This window comes from Lissotriton vulgaris, chromosome 2_1 (genome assembly GCF_964263255.1).
Source record: "Lissotriton vulgaris chromosome 2_1, aLisVul1.2, whole genome shotgun sequence".
NCBI classification, from domain to species: Eukaryota; Metazoa; Chordata; class Amphibia; order Caudata; family Salamandridae; genus Lissotriton; species Lissotriton vulgaris.
The window spans coordinates 802,790,303-802,814,214 of NC_141687.1; the positions used below are offsets into that span (position 1 = coordinate 802,790,303).

The window sequence follows — 23,912 nt, forward strand, 5'->3', positions numbered from 1 at the left end:
GTTTATAGAACAAGTCAGAGCAATTCAACAACCCGGCAGCGGACTCAATATAATACAGCCATGGAATTTTAAGGCCATACACTTACCCAAGACAGTCCTCAATCAAATCCTTGTTAAATTTTGTGTGTTCACCACACCACCCTGAGATCCACTGTAGCACTGGGGCCACTTTTGCACAATCCTCACATGATGAAGACCAAGCGCCTCAGGAATAAATAGTGATGAACTATTAGGGGCCAAGCCCAACAATCACCTACAAAAGCGGCCCTCCTCTTTTTGAATTGCCTGCAGATCCCGATAACCCCAAATAGCAGCACTACACAACAGTACTAGAAGGCATTTCATTTGATAATTCTGCAAAAGAAGTATAAGAGGACTATTGCCGATCGGTTTTGAAAACGTAAAATGGGCACTACAAGCCAACAAAAAGCGGTGACACCGCTTTGATATGCTCCAAAGCCAGTTGTTCTGCTGGTCAAAATTAACCCCCAAATAGGGTTATTTCTCCAAAAGTATTGTACACCAGATAATGCAGCGAGAAATCCATAACAAAATTAATTTACTGAACTAGGGCTATAATGCGGCTACTTTGCTTTCCTACCTTACATCCATGAATCTGAGACAATCGATGTTTTGCAAGACTTAGTTAAATTGTTGTTGAATCTGTGCCTTCTTTGAGATCTATCGATCTCCGTGTTGGAGGTGGGGGTCAGTTGGCGATAACAGCATGGTGAAAAGCCATGTCCTGATTCGTGGACAATCCCAGCTCAAGATAATGCCTGCCTTGGGCATACCAACAGATGGCATAAGCATACTAATGCTGAGCACCATAATAACATGTGCACGAGTGTCCGCATTTCACTGTGAAGAGTGGTGCCAGTAAACTTTTAAAGTGACCTACATACCGATCCCATTGTTACCCACATTACTCTAGCCTTTCTCTCGACATAACAGCTCTTATGTATTGTATTGTAACATTTGTATAGCGCTTCATACCCCTGACGAGGCCACAAATAACTCTGATTTGCTTAGAGTTTATAGCACCCTACCGCAATGCATGACTGTAGGGCATTGAATGCAGTTTGGCCTTTTTTTAATGTGTTGGTTGAGGTTCAAAGACATGTTGCAAATGTCATGCAACAAACATCACTAAACAGAAGCATGAAGTGTTGCAGAAAGTGTGAGAAGCACACACAGATGGACCTACCTACCATTTTGGAGTGGTCCGTTTCCCAACGCTGAGACTGTTAGATTGGGCATAATCTGGATAGAAGCGACAGAGTCCCAACCGGTGGAAGCACTCTTAAACTTAATGAATACACCCTTGAGGGTCCATCCAGAAGCAAAAGTGTTGATGAAACATTGTCTATAGATAGTCCTGCTGGGTGGGGAAGGGCAATAAAAAAGGCAGTTACAGTGGCTAATGTATAATGGGAACTACTATTTCACTCACTTACAATAAATGCACAAACAGAGGTTCACTAGTTATACTTGTTTTTTTCCCAAAGCTTGTGAGTCCAGCAAATCTAAATCCCATCATCCCTTTCTTCAGCCAGGAGCCTGTTTTAAATAATTAATTGATTACAGAAATCTGCCTTTTCTTCTTATTTAGCAGAGATTGACCATGATAACAATGTATTGACAGTTTATGCAGGAGTGTTTGTTAACTGCAAAAACATATATGTACATGTAACATATATTCTTATTACAGGATCAGTGTGAAAGAGCACCAGGGCGCAAGAGGTAACTCTTGGCCGTTTCACAGGGGTGGCCTGCTCTCACTCAGTACCAGACGTGCCAGGACCCAGATGGGGGAATTGTCAGACCCCTGCCAGTTGCTTCAGTAAGAAGCTTAACTAACTAGCAGGCTGCTTTAAGCATTACCGCCACTAGCTTTCCTTGGGGGAGGTGCTGCCTAGAAGTAAGAGAGTCAGATATCTTCTCTGTGCAATTTTTGAAGAGAGTTCTAGTGGTCGCTCTCCATGAGCGAAGGAATATTACATGGGTTTTTTAGTTGTGATAGGCAACTGACCCTGAATAGCTGGATAAATGTCAGTCAGATGGGCAGATTTCTACCTGTGGAAAAAGTCTCCTGATTATTTTTGATGAACGTCTATCCAGATTTTATACAAAAAGGTTAATGCAGAATCTAATTAAAGCTTCGTAATTTCACTGAAAAAATGTGGAATGATCCATAGAAATTGATCTTTTTTTTTGGTCCTCATATCACCTCAAAAAATGCCAAAAACAGAGCTGGGGTGTCCTGGACCTCTGTCCCCTGGTCCTTCATTGATACCAATATGGATCTTTCGGTCTATACCAGCAATTTCCTGAGGAGAAAGGTGTAATCATAGGACCGTGGTATCCAGTGCCCTTACAGATATCCATCTGTCAAAGGGGGGCCCTTTTCGGCCAGACCCTTTTGTCTTAGCAGTGCATACACCTACTTAACTGCTCCAAGCCACTCCTCTATGGTAGGGGGTGAGTTTAGAACCATCAAAAATGGATCTTGATAAGTGAAGACTATAGCACCAAACTGTGCAAACTTTTTGTATTCGTCTATGTATAAGTTGTGTATACTCCTTCAAAACAAGGTGTTTGTGAGTTTTTGAATGGAATATACACACCTTATACATAGGCGAATACAAAGAGTTTGTTCAGTTTGGTGCTATATTTGAGTCCCTGTTGCAAATGTCTCCTCAACCTTGCATCTGCCACCTTGAGGATAGGAAAGGAAATGTCCTTACCTTTAAGAGGGCAAGGCCGGAGACTGTCAGAAAAAGTCACTAATGTTCTGCTATGCAAATGTGATATACTTCCAAACTTGATCTGCCTTGTCTCTGTAAGATGAGATTGCAGCTTTCTAGCTTGTCTACCTCGAAGCGCACCAAAAGAGAGGCGAAATGGTGAATACCTTTCAATTCAGAAGAAGTGGTCATCTGCCTTAATGACAGGTGTCATGTGGTTTAATACATGTTGCTGCCAGAGATAAAACTTTTACAGAGAGACCACAAGATTTTAGACATGGTTGAAATCTGTTTTCCACAGGGTGTTACCAAACACTATTCTGAGTTTCTCCGTAGAAGGGACCAGTGCTTATTCCCCTCAAACCTTGTTTTGACCTCCTGGGTTTTCTTAAGTGATCTTTCTGACAGGTAAAGGCCACCTCTACAGCTGCTCAGACTAGCATACTATCTAGTTATAATTTAAGTTTTGGGTAGAGCATGCCATTAGGCATAATCATCAAATAACTTTTCTGTAAATTGGAGACTGGAGGGAGTACTGTCATCTTGAAAATTTTCTCTAGTTAGAATACATTAAAACATGAACATTTCTGTACTATTTAGAATCAAAACCCATTGTCAGTTCGGGGATATAGATCATTTATCGATGAACTACATAACATCGGCAAACACATTCTGAATCAAGTATGAAGGAAGTCTTTAGAGCCAGGATAAGAGCACAGAAAGAATTCGGGGTAGAGGTTCATTATAATTGAGCATGGGGAGAGAGGCTAAGGCAGAGATTACGGGGAACGAAAGGTTAGAGCAGGTATGAAAGCACACTAGTCCTAAAGCCATCAGAAAACAGATACACTGAATTGTAAGTCAAAACTGCTGTCAAGGTTGCTTGTTGAGGTATCCCATTTTCATAACATGAAATAGAGTTGGGAGGCTGGCGGTAAAGGAACGCCATCTCTGTGTGCAAACCAGTTGACTCAAGTTTTCAGTAAAACTATAGCATCTGTGGGTTGGAAGCGCTAAGCGAAGAGTACTCCGGGCTCAGCCAGCTACTAAGCCATCTCTGTAGGTACAGAAGAGAAAGGGGAGATTGAGTAGTCCAGAGAGTACCCCCTCCTTTTAGTGGGAACACAAGCGTGCTGACAAGTAAGTCTTCCACTCTCATGTGCCGTATTTCTATCTCTCATTTGAGATACAGGAGAGCTGGCAGGCAGACGATCAGCGTTTATGGTAAGGCTGAGGTGAGGTAAGGGAGAGCGGTAACAAAGTGGGTGCTGCAAGCTAAGCTATGCGACAAGCTCTAGGGAGCTGGTACAAAGGGAGGGGCAAGAAAGAGTTAAACAAAGGAACCTGGGGATGCAATTCAAGACCAACTTGGTGAGCAGTAGGGAAGGAAACCAACGTAGTTAATCCAACAAGCATTTGCAATGCAATAGGTCTCGCATTAGTGAAAGTTTGAGCTATTGGCGTTGCTAATATTAATGGAACGGCAATAGCTCATACTTTCAGTAATGCTTTGCTGAAGTCATCGACTCCATATCATTGTGCTGTGACACTCTTATAAACATGTTCCAAGTAACAAGAACTTACTAAGAGCGAGTGTTTAACCTATTGGCATTGTAAATGGCAATGCCTTTTATTTACGTTTTAAAAACCAACACATAAAAAAAAGGCATTGCCATTTACAATGTCAATAGCTCAAACACGCGTACATGCGAGACCTATTGCATTGCAAATGCTTGTTGCTCTCTACATCTCCACCACTACCCCAGACTCCCTAAATAACACACAGCTCTTCTGTCTCAGGGTAATTCCACGTTGTTGGTGAGGAGCAGGTTGGATAAGCTGGGTAGAGGGTTTCAGGTAGCTGGGGCAGAAAGAAGGTAGTTAGATGAGGGTTAAACTCGGGTGCTGTAAAGGACATAAAAAAACAGATTAAAAAAAAATAAGCTGAATCCCTGGAGCCAGATCGAGACTGCTGACTGCATGCCCTTAATGAGGCTGCTCGGTGCTTTCCTCTGAAGGTTGGCCATCTGAACATGGGTCCAGCTCGGCCATGATAAAGGCCGGCCCTGGGCCTTGGATTGAGTATTATTTGAACTGATGCAGGTCCCAGTATTCACTGAATATCACCCGAACCTTTCACCTGCCTCAGGGTCCTCTGAAAACTCCTGGAATGAATCCAGGGTGTGAAACTCCGATTCCTTAGAGGGTGAGGAGCGCAAAGCAGTCAACCCCCGAAGTTAAAAATTGTCCCTAGCTGTTTAAACAAGCATTTGGAATCCACAGATGGGCGGGAGAGGGGGGAAATAAAGCAGAGCCAAGAACTGCAGGAGAGCTGGTTTAAATCTGAATTCAGCATATTATCCACTATGTTTCAGGAAGTCAACTTCATTCCTCATCTCACCGCTGTCTGTGCATGGTATTCGTCATGCTACACATATGACAACACGTCTCCTTGAGATACTATGCCCAGCCTGCAAACATGCCGAATCCTACACCCACCAATACACAGCTGCCATCACTGCTACAGCCACTGCAATAATACCCCCCCCCCCCACCCCTTCTATATAGTAAACATTGCTGCAACTCTGAACCACGCTATAATCAGGGCCACTGGAAGTATCAACAACATTTTTTTCTAGCTCAGGTAGTTCAAAAAGTTCCTTCGATTGCCGCCCCACGACGGCCGCAGGTAAGGGGGTGGAGGCCTTCGGCCCCCACGCTACATCACTCCCTCTGCACCTTGTAGCCAATTTTACAGATCTGCTTTATACACCCCCCTGAAACAAATCTGATTGTTTTTTCTCGGCTAGACGCTGCCCACTTAATGCTCTGCTTAGGGCATTAAGTGGTCCGGGTCGTGTCGTGTTAGATAAAGGAGGGCAACCTTGTTGGGAACTGTCTTACGTGCTAATCTTGACAATTTGGTGCCAGTGACAACACCGGAAAGCACCGGCTCAAATTAAGCACTGATACTACACAGGTACCAAATACTGGCTTAGAATCTACACTTTACGTCCACAGAACGAAGGCTAATTATGTGTGCACCCGTTAAAACTGAAAAAGGACATCTTATTCCTGTGACGTATTCCCACAAGAAAAGAACCTGGGGTTTATCTACAGCTGACTGGGTTTACACTGTGCGTGTTATTAGACTGTGAAAAGCATTCGCTGTTGATTTCTCTAGTACATTAGCTCTTACGACTGAGTATTCAATGCTTCTGTGGTTCTCTTTTAACAAGTAATCTCGCTACAAAGGACGCAGCCCGCTAATGCTGACGGTGAGTCAGTGCTCGGTGACCTTTGCAGAAAGGTCCCCCGCAGCCAGTTGCGCGCGCCAGGCCCAGCACGCGCTGGGGGCAGAACATTCCAGCATAAATCACCAAGGGCAACGTTCCAGTGACAATCCAGTTGTCGACCTTGTGTCCTGCAACACTTTTTTTTAATTTCACTTACACATGCAAATACACAAATCGCGTGTTAAAAATGTAGACATCTGCCTTCGTTTTGTTGCCATTTATTTTGTTTAGCAATAGTACCAAAAACTAAGTAGCGTCACTCCAGCACACTGCGGTGCATCCTTGAGACTTTGAGACTTAAATTCAGTTTGGAGTTTAGTGATTAAACAAACGCGTGCAGACATCTTGATTTGAATCCTACCGGGAGAGCAAGAACTGACTATGACAAGTCCGCGAGTGGTGCGCGCGCGCGCCACAGCGAGACATGTGGTTTCAATTATCGCGCCCGTGTCTGGGCACGATAATTGAAACCACATGGCGGCGGTGCGGGTAACCGACACCAATAGGCCATGGGCGGAGCAATGCGCCCGCCTTTGGCCAATTGCGTGCTGTCTTTGATGGGGCAAAACTATAAGCACACACATGAGCATGTGCGATTCTTAGGTCAGTTTTGTAACCCCCTACATGAGGTCTCTCGCTGCGCGACAGTGCTGCGCACTGCAACGCTAGGCGCGAGACGTAAAAATCAGTTGGAAAGTCAGCTGGACATTGTAGCTGGAAACCAGCTTCAAACCTCAGTCTTGTCTTGCCATCTTTTGATTCTAGGCAAATCATGTCATGTCTCTGTATCTAAATTACGAGAAATAAATATTCTGATTGTCATGTAAAGTGTGCTAATGCCCTCAGGCCAGATTTGCACTATATAAAACTGCACAAAAAAATTACATTGGAAATGAACTTAATTATCCATTTTTTTTTTCTTCAAATCGAAAGTGTACGTCAAACCAATCTTTTAGTTTGTCTAGATGAGTTTGTGTGTTTAAATTGTCCTTCATATATTGTTTCTAAGCTGTCGTAATAATTTTGCCAGTGCAGTGTATCACTGTGTTTTAAAGATGTTTAAAATGTTTTTGATAATGTTGAGAATGAAACATTAATTTATTGGTCTAAAGCTGTATACATTTTAACAACTTTCGCCTTCATTATAAGGGGTCTGGTAAATGGGCCAGATTTTGCCCACCCCTCGAGTTAATGATACTGGGAGTCCCGGTAACTCTGGGAGTGGGGAACATCTGACCCATTACAAGATGGAACTCAGGGTTCACTAAGAAATGAGGCCTTACAGTGGAATCGGTAATTCAGGATCAACTTAGTCCTCTTTTTCCCCACACTTTGTTCAAGAGATTTTGGCTGATTTTAGCAGCTGAAATCTCCAGGCGAAATTAAAGAGATCCTTCTGATCTCATAATTTCAAGGAAGATGCTTACTGCTGTTGCTGGTCCCATTGGAATTAAGAGGCCACTCGTGAAGCGGATCTTTTTAATTTTGGAGCAACATTCAATATTCCACTCTACATGTAATTCCTGATTGGGAATTTTGATGCATCAGTTGTACCACACATGTTTCATAGTGGATTTAATGGCTGGTGGGTGCCACCAGTAGATACACAGCCACTTACTCACCCGGCTTATTGATTCAGACATCTAAAGACCTATCCACAAAAGGCATTTTGGAGTATGTAAAAGAGTACTCCTGTAGTAAGTGCTCTTATATGTACTCTTACATGACTTTGTGAAATGCCCACAAACCATCTGAAATGAGAATAAAATAGAAATTCAGGGAATATTCATATACACAGCATGAACACAAAGTATTGTACTCTCTGCACTTTTTTTTACCAATGTGGAGGTGAGTATTTTGGACTAATTCACAAAGGAATGTAAAAGTAGGTAACACAGTGCTCCTGTACCACTTACGTGCTCATAAATGCTTTTGTGAATCGGACTGTAGTCTGCAACAGGTGGTCTTTAACTTACAAATAGTATTAGGGACCCTCAGACTTCACTGTGCCCTACCCTTCTTGAGGGGAGCCTTTTGACCATTAATGACAGGTACCACTTGATTAGTAGTAATGAATCCACCGCGGTGGGGTAGTTATTGAGGGTTCTCATACCGACAAGCAACTTCAAAGTATGTGGTGTTCCTCGACCCAATCTTAGACACATTGATGGAAGCAAAGTAAAAACCTCCTCATGTCCTTTTCCATTGCTTCCTTTTGCCAAATCTGTCTCTGTCTGTCATTTTAGATATCCCAGCAATGTTGTTCACAGGTACCTAATATGCAAAAACGTCATATATTTAAAAAAAACATGCACAACACAAATGTATGCAGAATACTAAATTTCAAACACTGCACAGATAAAATTGTCCATAAACCGTAATGATTGATGCACTTGGTTAAGCAATACGTTTTAGATTTTGTATTTTTTTTAATTGTTTGCTTTTACTAACCATTTTTCAGCTCCAAATGCTCCTGCGAGTGCTGATTGTTAGGTCTCGTGGCGATTACCGCGCGGAAGCGATGTCTCGCCAGAGACCTATAGTCACCGGCTCAGCTTCCCAGGAGACAAGAGATGGCCACGCGCATCTTGTGTGCACATCTCCTGTCTCCTGGGAAGCTCCAACACACACAGCCACACCCCCCCTGCTTTCGCACACGCATGCGCGCACACACACACACACACACAAGCGCACATACACGCATGCACACATACAGAGACACCCCCGCCACCGCACACATACACACACACGCGCACACACACACACACAAGCGCACCAAGACACCTCCCCGCCGCCCCTCCTCCCCCCTACAACTAAGCCCCACTTACCGCCACTCCGGATTTCTGCAGCCTCTGCGGGGCTCTCCCTCGGGCATGGGAGCCCCGCCTCTCTGGCCAGGCACTCCGTGGGCGCGGGCTTCTGGCAAAAGACAGAAGTCCCGCCCCACCACAGGTTTCGTTTTTGCTAGTGCACGCACACGTCTTGTTTTTATCGTGAGTGACCTATAGCAGCGCCAGTGCATTTTTAAATTGCTTATTTTCTTTCCTTCTGTACTTTATTTGGTTTGCTGCTTTTCTCTTTTCTTTGCTTCTTTAATTTAAGTTTTTCTCTTCACCTTTTGTCTAGCTAAATGCCTTGTCCTCACTTCGTTGTTTTCAATTCAACTTCTCCTTTGCAGTATCTATTTCAGTTATACCGAGGAAAACAAAGCCCTGCTCTGTTTCCACAATCATGTAAGCTCCCTTCTATTGTAAGAGCAGACTGGCAGCATCTACAGGGCAGTAATCTAATGCAAGAACTGACTGGCGTGAACCTAAGAGAAATACAAATGAAATATTAATATTACATTGGAAGATAAATGCAGAACCGGCCGAGACGGGGGCGGGCGTGGGCTACATACACGGTGAATGACTTGGCACGGCTATCTTCGAACATACATACACATCATCAGCCAGTAGCCGGTCTCCTCCGGGTACCATTGGGCGAGAGGCTGCTCCAGGAAGATTCTGCTGTCCTCTCAGCATCCTTGGGCGCAAATAAGAGCTTGGACAGAGACATCTTAAATCACAGATCTCGAGCAGCTGAGACAATACAGATTATGGCTCGTCAGCTATCCTTTTCAGACCTGATTTTTCCCTCGATATACCGCCTGGTGCTAGCAGTTGCCGCTCTGAGTTGTGAGCCACGTGCATGAAGCAATCTGTTCCTCACCCCCTCTCCTCCCACCCACATTATGTATCACTCATGTTACCCCCCGCCCATCTGTTTCATGCCCCCCACCCCACGCCATATTAATAGTGGAAGGGATGTAAGTCCTGGTGCTGCAGCGCGAGCAATCGTTTCATCAGAAGGACGGGGCGATGGGCAATGATTCTTGCCGCCTGATTGAAATTTCGGCCTCAGCGAGGCGTCTGCTGGTGGGAGGGAAAGGCAGAAGCAGGGGGCATGGAGGGGAACCAGGGACAGAGTGTTCGAGGCGCCCACCGGTGAGCAGGTGACTGTGTAAAATCAAGGAGCACAGAATTCTAGCTGCTTCGTGTTAAGGTTTTCCATGACTGATATTTCCTCTGAATGGCGCACTCCAACACTTTGAGCCTTTTGGAAATATTTGTAATTTTAATGGTTTGAGCACTTCAGGTTTTGCATACAAATGGACTACTTTATGTACTGCAAAATTGCGGAGGGAGCGAGTCACAGTTCCTGATGTGTGTGTGCAATTAATCAGCTCCTGTGTGTTACTCTTTACCTTCTGTCTTTGTACACCTCACAAGAGAACTGGCAGTAAGTCACATGCAAAGCTATCCCTACTACACCCTCACACACCCTTACGCTCACACACAACCTCAAACCCTCACCCTCACACCCCCTCACCTTCACATCCCCTCACCTTCACATCCCCTCACCCTCCCTCACAACCCCTCACACCCCCTCAACCTCACACCCCCTCACCCTCACACCCCCTCACCCTCAAACCCCCTCACCCTCAAACCCCCTCACCCTCAAACCCCCTCACACCCTCACCCCCCCTCACCCTCACACCCCCTCACCCTTACACCCCTCACCCTTACACCCCTCACCCTTACACCCCCTCACCCTTACACCCCCTCACCCTTACACCCCCTCACCCTTACACCCCCTCACCCTTACACCCCCTCACCCTCACACCCCCTCTCCCTCACACCCCCTCTCCCTCACACCCCCTCTCCCTCACACCCCCTCTCACCCTCGCAACCCTCTCACCCTCACACACCCTCTCACCCTCACTCACCCTCTCACCCTCTCACCCTCACACACCCTCTCACCCTCACACGCCCTCTCACCCTCACACACCCTCACACACCCTCACTCATCCTCACACACCCTCACTCACCCTCACTCATCCTCACACACCCTCACTCACCCTCACACACCCTCACTCACCCTCACACACCCTCACTCACACTCACACATCCTCACCAGCATAGCATAACAAAACATAGCATAACAAAGCATAGCATAACAAAACAAAACATAGCATAGCATAACAAAACAAAGCATAGGATAGGAAAACTAAACATAGCATAGCACAACAAAACATAGCATAGCATAACAAAACGTAGCATAACATGACAAAACATAGCATAACATGACAAAACATAGCATAACAAAACACAACAACACATAGCATAACTAAACATAGCAAAACACAACATAATATAGCAAAGCTTAACGCCTTGGCTGCTGCCGCTATTTCCCGGCAGTGCGTCCGTTTTAAAAAAACAGGCGGGCCGCGTCAGGCATTGGCCAACGGCAGCACCAGCGTGGTAGTGCTGCCGTCGGCCAATGGTCGACGGCAGCATGGAAGGGGTTAACCAAACACAACAAAACATACAATAGCATAGCAAAACATAGCATAGCATACCAAACACAACAAAACATAGCATAACAAAACAAAGCATAGCATAATACAACACAACAAAACATAGCATATCATAACAAAATAAAGCATAGCAAAACAAAGCATAGCAAAACAAGGCATAGCATAACAAAACCTAGTCTAGCATAACACACATACTTACAATATATGCTCATAGCTACAAACTAGCAGACAATATTATTCCCAATTTTCCTTATTATTAAGCAAGATCTGACAGTTGGCAAATCATATTTATACACCAATTCGGAGTTTTCGAAAAATTGTATGCAACGCATTGTCATACACAAAGCCAATAACACAAACTTTAATGCTGCGAGACCTATTGCAGTGTAAATGCTTGTATAAAATGTGCATACAACTAGAGTCCTCCACAGTAACAATCCCTTCTCTCTCCGCTTGGTATTTTACATCAGGTGTACGACGATGTTGACCAGTGCTGCCAGGCTCTTTCCCATAGGCTAGGATCACAGCCCTACTTCTTCAATAAACAGTAAGTCCTCTTCTCCAATTTTACTTTACATTTTTTCATGGAACACACTGGCCTGTTATCTTGAGCTTCAAAGAAACACCAGATACATATATCACGACTGACAGCCTGTTATTTGTCTTTTGAAAAAATGATCCCTTGCCTGCAGATTTATACGAATTGTGCTTTTCCCCTTGTGTCAATTTCTCTTTTTAGATAAGGGTTGTGAACGAAACTGTTTGTGGTTACGATTTCTCCCAGTTTCTTCTACGGATATTTGTGTTGCTTTTTATCAGTGAATGATATGCTTCCAGTTTCATTAGTTCCATGCTGCCCGTTGTTCTAGACAGGGCATATTGTAACTGAATGGTGCAATGGACTCAGCCATGGCCCGGCACCTGCAGGCAAGAGCGGTGGGGCCGGGTGGTGGTGGGCGGGCGTTTCAATGTACAATGACAAGGGAAAATGTATTATTTATTTAATTTTCCCTCGACATCGTCTGTCGAAATTCCACCCAGCGAGCCCCACCGCTCTTACCTGCATGGGCTGCGGCTGAATGAACTCCGCAGAATACAATAGACTTTATACTTGTAACTCCAAGGAGAGCACTGAACATGGGTGTGGGGCTCCCCTGAGTGTGTGGACAAGCACTCCACCCTATGGCTGTGGTGCTTCCCTGCGTGCATGGATAAGGACTCCATCCCCTGGCTGTCGTGCTCCCCTGAGTGCATGGAAAAGGACTCCGCCCCCTAGCTGTGGGGCTTCCCTGAGTGCATGGATAAGGACTCCACCCCCTGGCTGTGGGGCTTCCCTGAGTGCATGGATAAGGACTCCACCCCCTGGCTGTGGGGCTTCCCTGAGTGCATGGAAAAGGACTCCACCCCCTGGCTGCGGGGCTTCCCTGAGTGCATGGAAAAGGACTCCACCCCTTACTGCGGGGCTTCCCTGAGTGCATGGAAAAGGACTCCACCCCTTACTGCGGGGCTTCCCTGAGTGCATGGAAAAGGACTCCACTACCTGGCTGTGGGGCTCCCCTGAGTGCATGGAAAATGACTCCACCCCCTGGCTGTGGGGCTCCCCTGAGTGCATGGAAAAGGACTCCACCCCCTTACTGCGGGGCTTCCCTGAGTGCATGGAAAAGGAATCCACCCCCTGGCTGCGGGGCTTCCCTGAGTGCATGGAAAAGGACTCCACCCCCTTACTGCGGGGCTTCCCTGAGTGCATGGAAAAGGTCTCCACCCCCTTACTGCGGGGCTCCCCTGAGTGCTTGGGTAAGGACTTCACCCCAGGCTGCAAGGCTCCCCTGAGTGCATGGATAAGGACTCCACCCCCTAACTGTGGGGCTTCCCTGAGTGCATGGGTAAAGACTTCACCCCGGGGCTGCGGGGCTCCTCTGAGTGCATGGATAAGGGCACCTCCCCCTGGCTGCGGGGTTCTACTGAGTGCACCCACATCTACTCCAACCCATCGCTGCAGGGCTCCCCTGAGTGCATGGATAAGAACTCCTCCCCCTGGCTGTGAGGTTCTACTGAGTTCATACACAGACACTCCACCTCATGGATGTGGGTCTCCCCTGAGTGCATGAATAAGCACTCCACCTTATGGCTGTGGAACTCCCTTGAGTGCATGGATAAGCACTCCACCTGATGGCTGCTGTCCTCCAATGAGTGTGTGGACAAGCACTCCATCCGATGGCTGTGGTCCTCCAATGTTGTGTGGACAAGCACTCGTCCCCATGGTTGTGGGGCTCCACTGAGTGTGTGAAAAAGCTGCATAGTGTGATATGGTAGCTACCTTGTGACCAGGGCTCGAGTCGGGGTACCACGCGGGTGGACGGCGTCCCCCCACTTATTTTACCGGGTGGACACCGTCCCCCCTGCCAAACAGCTGGACATCACTCTTTGGCCTCTCTAAGACGAGATCGGATGTCACAGCACGCCTCTCACGTGCTGACTTGTCCGATGCAATCGCATCTAAGGGGTGAGAGAGGGGAGGCAATGAGCCCGATGATGCAAACAACCTGTTGTGACGTCACTTCCTGTCGTGACGTCACTTGCAATGAGTGCCCCCCACTTCTTTTTTTAGGGCTTGTACCCTGCTTGTGACTACATCTCAGAATATACATGCTGTCGTTGTACATCCAAAGCTCCACCTTATGGCTGTGGTGCTCCCCTGGGTGCATGGATAAGGACTCCATCCCCTGATTGTGGGGCTCCCCTGAGTGCATGGAAAAGGACTCCACCCCCTGGCTGTGGGGCTTCCCTGAGTGCATGGAAAAGGACTCCACCCCCTGGCTGTGGGGCTCCCCTGAGTGCCTGGATAAGGACTCCACCCCCTGGCTGCGAGGCTTCCCTGAGTGCATAGATAAGAACTCCACCCCCTGGCTGCGGGGCTTCCCTGAGTGCATGGAAAAGGACTCCACCCCTTACTGCGGGGCTTCCCTGAGTGCATGGAAAAGGACTCCACTCCCTGGCTGTGGGGCTCCCCTGAGTGCATGGAAAAGGACTCCACCCCCTTACTGCGGGGCTTCCCTGAGTGCATGGAAAAGGAATCCACCCCCTGGCTGCGGGGCTTCCCTGAGTGCATGGAAAAGGACTCCACCCCCTTACTGCAGGGCTTCCCTGAGTGCATGGAAAAGGTCTCCACCCCCTTACTGCGGGGCTCCCCTGAGTGCTTGGGTAAGGACTTCACCCCAGGCTGCAGGGCTCCCCTGAGTGCATGGATAAGGACTCCACCCCCTAACTGTGGGACTTCCCTGAGTGCATGGGTAAAGACTTCACCCCGGGGCTGCGGGGCTCCTCTGAGTGTATGGATAAGGGCACCTCCCCCTGGCTGCGGGGTTCTACTGAGTGCACCCACATCTACTCCAACCCATCGCTGCAGGGCTCCCCTGAGTGCATGGATAAGAACTCCTCCCCTTGGCTGTGAGGTTCTACTGAGTTCATACACAGACACTCCACCTCATGGATGTGGGTCTCCCCTGAGTGCATGAATAAGCACTCCACCTTATGGCTGTGGAACTCCCTTGAGTGCATGGATAAGCACTCCACCCGATGGCTGCTGTCCTCCAATGAGTGTATGGACAAGCACTCCATCCGATGGCTGTGGTCCTCCAATGTTGTGTGGACAAGCACTCGTCCCCATGGTTGTGGGGCTCCACTGAGTGTGTGAAAAAGCTGCATAGTGTGATATGGTAGCTACCTTGTGACCAGGGCTCGAGTCGGGGTACCACGCGGGTGGACGGCGTCCCCCCCACTTATTTTACCGGGTGGACACCGTCCCCCCTGCCAAACAGCTGGACATCACTCTTTGGCCTCTCTAAGACAAGATCGGATGTCACAGCACACCTCTCACGTGCTGACTTGTCCGATGCAATCGCATCTAAGGGGTGAGAGAGGGGAGGCAATGGGCCCGATGAAGCAAACAATCTGTTGTGACGTCACTTCCTGTTGTGACGTCACTTGCAATGACAGTGCCCCCCCCCCACTTCTTTTTTTAGGGCTTGTACCCTGCTTGTGCTACATCTCAGAATATACATGCTGTCGTTGTACATCCAAAGCTCCACCTTATGGCTGTGGTGCTCCCCTGAGTGCATGGATAAGGACTCCATCCCCTGATTGTGGGGCTCCCTTGAGTGCATGGAAAATGACTCCACCCCCTGGCTGTGGGGCTTCCCTGAGTGCATGGTGAAGGACTCCACCCCCTGACTGTGGGACTTCCCTGAGTGCATGGTGAAGGACTCCACCCCCTGGCTGTGGGGCTTCCCTGAGTGCATAGTGAAGGACTCCACCCCCTGGCTGCGGGGCTTCCCTGAGTGCATGGTGAAGGACTCCACCCCCTGGCTGCGGGGCTTCCCTGGGTGCATGGATAAGTACTCCACCCTCTTGCTGCGGGGCTTCCCTGGGTGCATGGATAAGTACTCCACCCTCTTGCTGCGGGGCTTCCCTGAGTGAATTGTGCCCTGCTTGTGAGTGCATCTCAGAATATACATGCTGTTGTTGAACATCCAAAGCTTAGGTTTTTAAACTGAATACTCATGATACCAACATCATTACCCTATTTATCCCCTAGTCTACTAGATTTGTGTGGTGGGTGTGCCATGCGGAACAAGCACCTTTCTGCCAGCCTGGCCCTTTTCTCGGAGTGATCCCTTCGTCTTGTGAGCTCTTTCCTGTAAAATTATTTCAGCAGTAGTCCTGATCTTTACATGAGCATGTGAGAAAAATGTTGGAGATGGCCTACTAATCATAAAAATTGGGGAATATGGTGAGATTCAGTATTTCTGTTAAACCCGGAAGTTCATTGCTAGTTGTAAACAGTAGCCGAAGAGGTACTCTGACTTTAATCTTAGAAAAGGCAGAGCCTGGGCGCAAGGCAGCTTCTGTCTTTCCTGATTGTCTGTTCTTGAAATTGAAATTGCATGTATATAGCGCTTACTGCCCCTGGAAAGGCATTGAGGTGCTTTACGGCAAGTACCGCGCAACTCCAGAACCAAAATTTAGTGGTTAGTCCATTTTTTACTGGGATTAGTTTTGTGCTCTCATGGAAGCCATTCCATGCATCTGTTCGAGTTTCTTTGTGGTATATTAATGAATTAGGTGTAATCGTATGTGAAGGTTACGTGAAAAGCAAATAGTGTATGAAATTAATAGATATTGTTAGGTTACAGAAATATGATTTTAAAGAAAAAGAGAATAAATCAGACAGGCATGCAACAGAGTAGTGTATATACACAGGAGGCATGTAGAAGGAAAGAAGAGCCATTCAAAATAAAATAAATAGGAGAACATTGAAAGTTTATGTCCGGGTTAACGTTTCGTGCAGGTTTTTAGGATGATGGTGAATTGAGTTATTTTGCGATAGCATACAATCTATGGATGTAAACCTGTAGAAAGAGACAACAAAGCATCTACTGCAGTACCCAATTCCATTGTTAAATTATGCTCTAAAAGAATGTGAGTTTTAGTGGTCTTTTTTGAGACACTAACCTTAAAAGTGAGAGCAGATACTGGCCTCGCTGCAGAAAGCAACTCAGTACTTGTTGAGACCCCTTTATGAGCTACTGTCAAGCAGTGTGGTATTCAGTACTATGAAACATTGCTACATTTTATGCAAATCATTTTGCACCATACATAAATGATACATATAAACATACGTAGACACCAGCCATCTTAACCCGTTGGCTGCTTCCGCTTTTTTGCGGCAGTGCGGCCGTTTTAAAAAACGGGCGCGGTCGCGTCGGCCATTGGCAGACGGCAGCACCAGCGAACTAGTGCTGCCGTTGGCAAATGGCCGTCGGCAGCATGGAAGGGGTTAATATATAACAAGGCAGATGGTAAACACATTGCAGCAATCATCATTAGTAAATTCAGGGCATGATTATCTTGAGCTAATTAGGTTTCATGTTCTCACAAATGTAGCGTTTATGTTGATATTGAGATGCTGTGTGTTTAGAGGGTTGTCGACAGCAAATGCTCTTTTAAACCACACTTGGAGCTTATGCGCCGGAAATCAGTTGCTCTCACTGCCACCTTCAAGCGCTTCAAAACAGCCACAGAATCCTCCACTTTACTACCGCTGCTAAAAATAGTTCTGGCAAAATTTATTCCCACTAGTGCCTGAGGACGCGTAAATTTAAGAGCGAGAGACGTCGCCCATTTGGAAAATGCCATTATCAAACTTTTCAAGGCTGTCTTTTTATTGCCCGTATACACGTCTCCAGACCAGCTCCACTCTTGAATTTGGATTAATCTAGTAATCTATTGCAAGGAACGGAGCCTACGTCAAACTGTTGAAGAAAGCGAGCTGCGAGATGCGAAACTTCCATCTATGGACTGGTATTAAAGACAGGGCCTACTCTCCAGGCATAGACTACCTCTCTAGCTCCTTGGCATCATAAGACTTTCACCACCTACTCCCAGACCAAGACCACGGTTAACAAATACGTTAAAACCTGTTTGCTGCTTGCAGACAAAGCGACGTTTGCATAGAGATGGCACGCTTGGTTCACATTGGCCTCCTACACCAAGCTAACAGCTCAGCCATATCAGGGCATAGCCATCAAAGCCAAGCTCTAAATAGCCTTCGTGAGGTTCCGCATGGATTGTCTGCCCTTGCTTCTACATCTACCCCCAAGAAAGCGTACTGACACGACAGAGCTTTGATGGCTCTGCGTAAGAGCTCCAGAAGCCTTCGTCCATCAGATCGGTATCTGCAAAGTCAACTTAAAAGATCGAAGATCTATCTTAAAACCAGTATGGAACCAGAGGAGGGGTATGCCGCTGTAGGCCTGTGATCTTAGCCTGTTTTAACACAACAGACATGCAGCTCAACTGCAGGCTCACAAAATATCTGATTAGGCTTGATCAGAAAATGACAAGTGCATTGGAAGTCTTAACTCCTGTGGCTACCTAAGGCCCTGAACAAGTGCCCTCTACAACCCACTCAGCAGTGATACTGTATAACAAACAGCTAGTCCTGGACACAAATTTCGGACAGTAGCAGCATTTTATCTAAAGGCCATTCATGGTGCCCCAGTATTTTAGTATTCTTTACTTCACATTTTAATCGTATTCCATGTATTGATATTAACTTAAGGGCTACAATACAAATTTATTCATGTAAAGGTTTTATGCAAGCACTTAGTGCTAAGGTTTTAATTAACTTAGCACTTGATAAAGTTAACTTGAATTAGATGTTTCATTAGTTTAACTGCGTGTATTATGTTTTTCCTATTTACTGTATTTAAATCGTAAATTCAATGTCTTTGTTTTATGTATTCACTTTACTTGCTTTTAGCTGTAATTGAACATTGAATACATTCTAAAGTCCAGCTGGACTTTTTGTTCATTATAGTGCATATTGTGGCCTATAATTATTGCGATTGTTATTTTCCTTGTCAAGGACCTTTGTTTCTTTATTAACTGATACCCCAGGTCCTTGCTTACCTAGAGGGTTCCCTTGTCTTTAGTAATAGTAATTGAACATCAGCATGTATGGGTCAGAATTGTGCATGCTGGAAAAAAAACAACTTCTGCTTGTTCAGTCGTTGATTCAATGTCTTATTATGTGGAAGGTTCCCTTAACTGCTTAAACGTGTTGTGGTGGAAAGTCCTTTCCATGATCTAAGCCCTTGCACCCCTGTTGCCAATTCCAAGGACTAGGTTTCAAAGAACTGATGCTTTTCACAGTCTTACTAGTCACACTCATAAATGTAAAAATACTAAACAGAATAATGTATCTGCGGTCTCTATAAGACGCTGAAGTGAAATGAGGCCCTGGAAACGGTGCTACGTCGTGCTAAAAGAAAACTTATATCATTACATGTATGGGTGCCTAAGGCGCTACAGGCAGTAGTGACTTACTGCATGTGATGCTAGTGAACACTTTCTTCCCCACCCGTTTGCTGCTATTTTCTTTCTTGACACATCCTGTAACTGAACGAAGAAAGGCACTCCACAGGCGAGGGTGAATTATCTGAAGTAAGTCTTGAAGTGAGAGTACCCTGTGACCTTTGGTGGGCCATACTTGTGAAAAAGCATTTTGAAACATCACTGACAGTTTGGCTACTGCACCAAAGTTGACTTTCAGACGTCCAGATCAGTTGTCCCTTTTGGACGTAGATGCCAGCTTCATCAGATTAAGAGCTTGGCTCTGCCAAGGGGAAACAAGGACTGCACGGGTTGCTTACTGTAGTCGGAATAAGTCTGCTGCAGAGGGGAAATCCTGGCATGGTGGTCACAGTCACCGCAAGGTGTTTGGACTACAGGGTGCACAATTCACATTCAAGACTAATAGTACTTCATGTACAAGACAGACAATTTAGAGGTTACTTCCCTGAGATGGATTTCGCCTCTTTTACTCCTCAATTTTAAGCTCTTGCAGGACATTCACTGAGTAAACTTCAAAGCTGTTACCTAGTTCAGATGCCGGCACATTCAGGAACCCGCTAAGAGCAGATGAACAGGTAAATGTGCTCAACAAGACGGTGGAGACTCGCCGCTCACCTCGCTGTTGTGGAAAGCTAAGGACAAAGCATAGAGCTATAACAACTCTGTGCAAAATTCACAAATGTGCATCTCACATCTTTGCTTAGCTGCAGCCAAATAATCAACTGCACACTCAGACAAATTGATATTTCTCAGGTCCTGAATGCCAAAAGATGAAAAAAAGTAAACATCTACTTTGCTCTCCATCAGTAATGGAACGTACATTTTACACGGATACCTGGGCTATTACTCATCCATGGTTGTGTGACTGCTTAGGCTGCACAGGATTGACCTGGTTAGCTTCGAACCATCTTGCCAGAGACATATCAGCTAGCAGTAGTAGTCCTGTTATCGGCTTGATTCAGCACAGACCGTGTTTGAAGAGAAGGCGCGGTTGTGCTTAGACAAACCAGCTTAAGACTTTATAGCATTCTTCGCTGAGGTAGCTTACAGTCTTTCATATTTTCTTTCATGTTCTTATTTCAATTTAAAGCTATTATCATATGAACTCAGACATCTCCTTGCGTATATGTTATGGTCATTGCATCTGCTGTGCCTTGAATGCTTCCCATTGGGCCACTAGGGACTGGTCTCCCTGGATGAGACTCCCCAAAGTCTGCCTCTAAAGCTGCACCAGCAACCTTATGTCTCTCTTCCAATATGTACAGCGAGACATTCAGTCTGATTGAATCCCAGTACATGGGCACTATTTATTTATAAAGTTTTATATGTATTCCCATGAGACTTGTTGCAGAATGACAGATGTCCGAACCACCTCACATAACTCTGTAGAAGTGTAAATCTCGGTGTAACTGTCTGCCTGACTGATTTTGTGCACAACACGAACGTTGGACTAGGAATACTGTATTTATCAGTGACATGTAATATATTTCAGTGTTAAGGGGAGGATGGTAGGTAAACTGATTAAACTAACCTGCCACACTAATGGTCAGTCTGAACTCCAGTGGAATGCATAGTGGAGCTTTAAAAGATTATAATTACATGTATAATCTTGAGATCACTGTCTTGTATTTATATCACAAGTCATACCCCCAACTCTGCGTTGAAGGGTATTTAGGGTTAGGTAGTGCACTACTCAGAGTTCTAAGGATGGAAAATGCTGGTGTGGGTAGTTTTTTTTAGTTTTTTGTTTTATATAGGACAAACTCGACTCGTAGGTAACGTAGCGCTTTACATGAGCCCCAGTTGTGTTACAGACGGACACATTCAATTTGTTAGGCACGGGGCGATTAAGTGATTTGCCCAGAATCACAGGTTGTTGAGCGTCCGTGCCGAGACTCGAACCCGGTTCCCCAGCTTCGAGGTCGGCACTCTAGCCTGTAGGCCATATACTCACAAGCTTTGAGCGGTTGAGAGTTGTGCCCTTATCGGGTATTTTTCATTGTACTTATGCTTGAATTTGAAGTGAAAAAGCATGAGTGATAGGACACTTGAGAATTAGCATGCTCGTGCATGAATTGATTGAAAGTGTGTGATAATCATTATGGCCTACATGTAAAGTGTTTTGTTGTTGTTTGTGCATGGCAGAGACTGCTCTGACCATGTTGTAACATGCTCGTCTCTGCGCTTACACAGAGCTGTTGGAGAGAACTGTGAGATAGACGCAGTTGATCATGTATGAATATACATACCCGTTTGGATTTATCTCTCTCACACATTGTAAACCGGATTGAATATGGACAAAGGAAGTACGCCTGGCGAAGGATGCTGCCATTTGTGTTGCACTCTTGCACCATCTATATTTCTCATTTGCACTCGACACAGGAGTGACAGGGAAGCAAACCATAAGCGTGTTCAGTGTGCAACCAACCATGGAATTGTGTCTGCGGAGTCCATTACGGTGTGGTCGAAAGCAACCCTTTCGAAGGAGTGTTATGCAACCAACCAACGCACTAACTGCATAGTCCATCCTTGAGAGGCACAGGGAAATCCATAGTCTTGTCTAACCAAGAGCGGTAATGGAGTCGCTGTCTTGGAATTAGGCATAGTAAATGGTATTGGGAGGCCACAGAAGGAAGACAGAAGCACAGTAAAAGATGTGAATGGGCATTATACACTCTGCCATGATTTACCCCAGTGTGGCAGGTAGCAGCCCATATATGCAACCTACTAAAGTATTTGTTTGCATAGTCCACCCAGGTGTGGCATGGTGCATCCATAGGATTGGGCATTATACAGCTAGACTAGTATAGGCCATGATGGGCTGCACTGGAGCGCTACAGCAAGGGCGGCCTTAGGCACGTGCAAGCTGAGCACCTGCACAGGGCCGCCAAACACCAGGTGCCGCCACGCCCCTATATATATCCTTAATATAATAATCCTCTGAGGATGGATACATATTTGCGTGGCAGCCCATGGCAGGGATTTGGCGGCCTCCGGCTCTATTCCACTTCCAAACACCCTGACCCCCCCCCCCTCTTCACTGGCCTCCGTGCCTGCGTTCCTCCGGGGGGCCCTACCTACGCTCCCTGCCCACGGCCGCCATGAGCCTAGATCCGCCCCTGGCTACAGGGACAACCATTTATTAACCAACTGTGTATTTTTGGTCTGACAAGTCTGTCCAGGTGTGACGGGGAACAACCCATAAGGAGAGGATCTTGTTACATGGCTGCAGTTGTTCATGCACAACTGTATCATATTGGCAGGTTTGGTGTCTAAGTAGACTAATGCACCCACTTCAGACATCTATGTTTGAGCACATGTTCAAATCCCAGTGGATCTGCTCAGCCTTTCCTTCCCCTGAGGTTGATTAAATGAATACCAGTGGAGCAGCTGTTCTTCAGTGAGAGGATACCCTCCGGTGATCATGTGGTTTGCTATAGAGATGCAACTGATAAGGTAGAGTATTTACCATTGAACTACCATAAACCCCTACAGTACACTTTGGGAGGTGCTGCTCTATCCTGTCATTGTGTAGTATACACCTTTGCCCTCTTGTGCTTGAAATATTCACTTTGCAGAATTGTGAGTCTCTTTTTGTGCTTTCCTTCTAAAAGCCTTCTTGCGTCCTGGAGGAGCCACACTTCAGCCATCCTACCTGTGGTAAAGCCTCCAAAACCAAATGTCCCATCACCCTTTCAATGACCTTATTGAGGTGTTTTGATGGAGTGAGCACTTTGATTACTGAGACAGGGATATTATACTAAATCCAATGAACTGGGCCGTAGCATCCACCCTACCAGAAACAGATCGGAACTGTGAATTTAAATTTTATATAAAACTTTAACATTTGTTTGATGTTTTCTCCCCTTTTGTTTCTGAATGTGAAGAAGTTTGCTAAATAAGTTTCAGGAAAGGTTGTAGCACCGAAACAGCGATGCTCAAAATTGCAGATGATATCCACAGAGCCATAGATGAAGGTGAAGCCTGCCTCCTCATCATTATTGACTTATCAGCAGCATTTGACACAGTAAACCATCGAGCTTTACTTGAGACTGTGAAGAGCCGATGTGGCATTAATGGCACAGTACTAGAATGGTTCACTTCCTTCCTTCAGCACCTTTCGCAACAGATTAAAATCAACTCCTGCCTCTCTGTACCAAAACGAGTCAAACTTGGAGTACCGCAAGGATCAATCCTCTCCCCATCCCTCTTCAATCTCTTCATAGAACCCCTTGCAATTATTTTGAAACAAGCAGGGGTTCATTACCACCTATATGCTGATGACACACAAATATACTACAAAACCAAATCACCCAGTGACACCTCAATGTCACGCTAACCAAGATCCAAACCAGGTTTAACACAAACCACTTAAAACTGAACCCAGACAAAAAGAAATGAATACTGTTCTCTCTGAAAAGTAAACCACCAACCAATTAAAGTCTGGCTCAAGGAGCTTGATGCTCTAAACTGCTCCCTCGTCCTATCCGACTCAGTAAAGTTACTAGACAACCTTGGACAAGAACTTGTCAATGAAGGGCCACATCAAGAACTCTGCAAAAAGTGCGCTTTACTCTCTAAAACACCTCAAGAAAA

At 46.0% G+C, this 23,912-nt stretch overlaps 1 protein-coding gene across 1 annotated transcript in view; it reads left to right on the forward strand.

The window, feature by feature from the left end:
• The window catches only part of MTX2 (metaxin 2), a 418,975-nt gene that overhangs the window by 372,519 nt on the left and 22,544 nt on the right, over positions 1 to 23,912 (forward strand). The window contains exon 9 of the mRNA XM_086956187.1: positions 11,873 to 11,949. Within this exon, the coding sequence (XP_086812313.1) occupies positions 11,873 to 11,949 (77 nt within the window). The remainder of the gene's footprint in view (positions 1 to 11,872; positions 11,950 to 23,912) is intronic.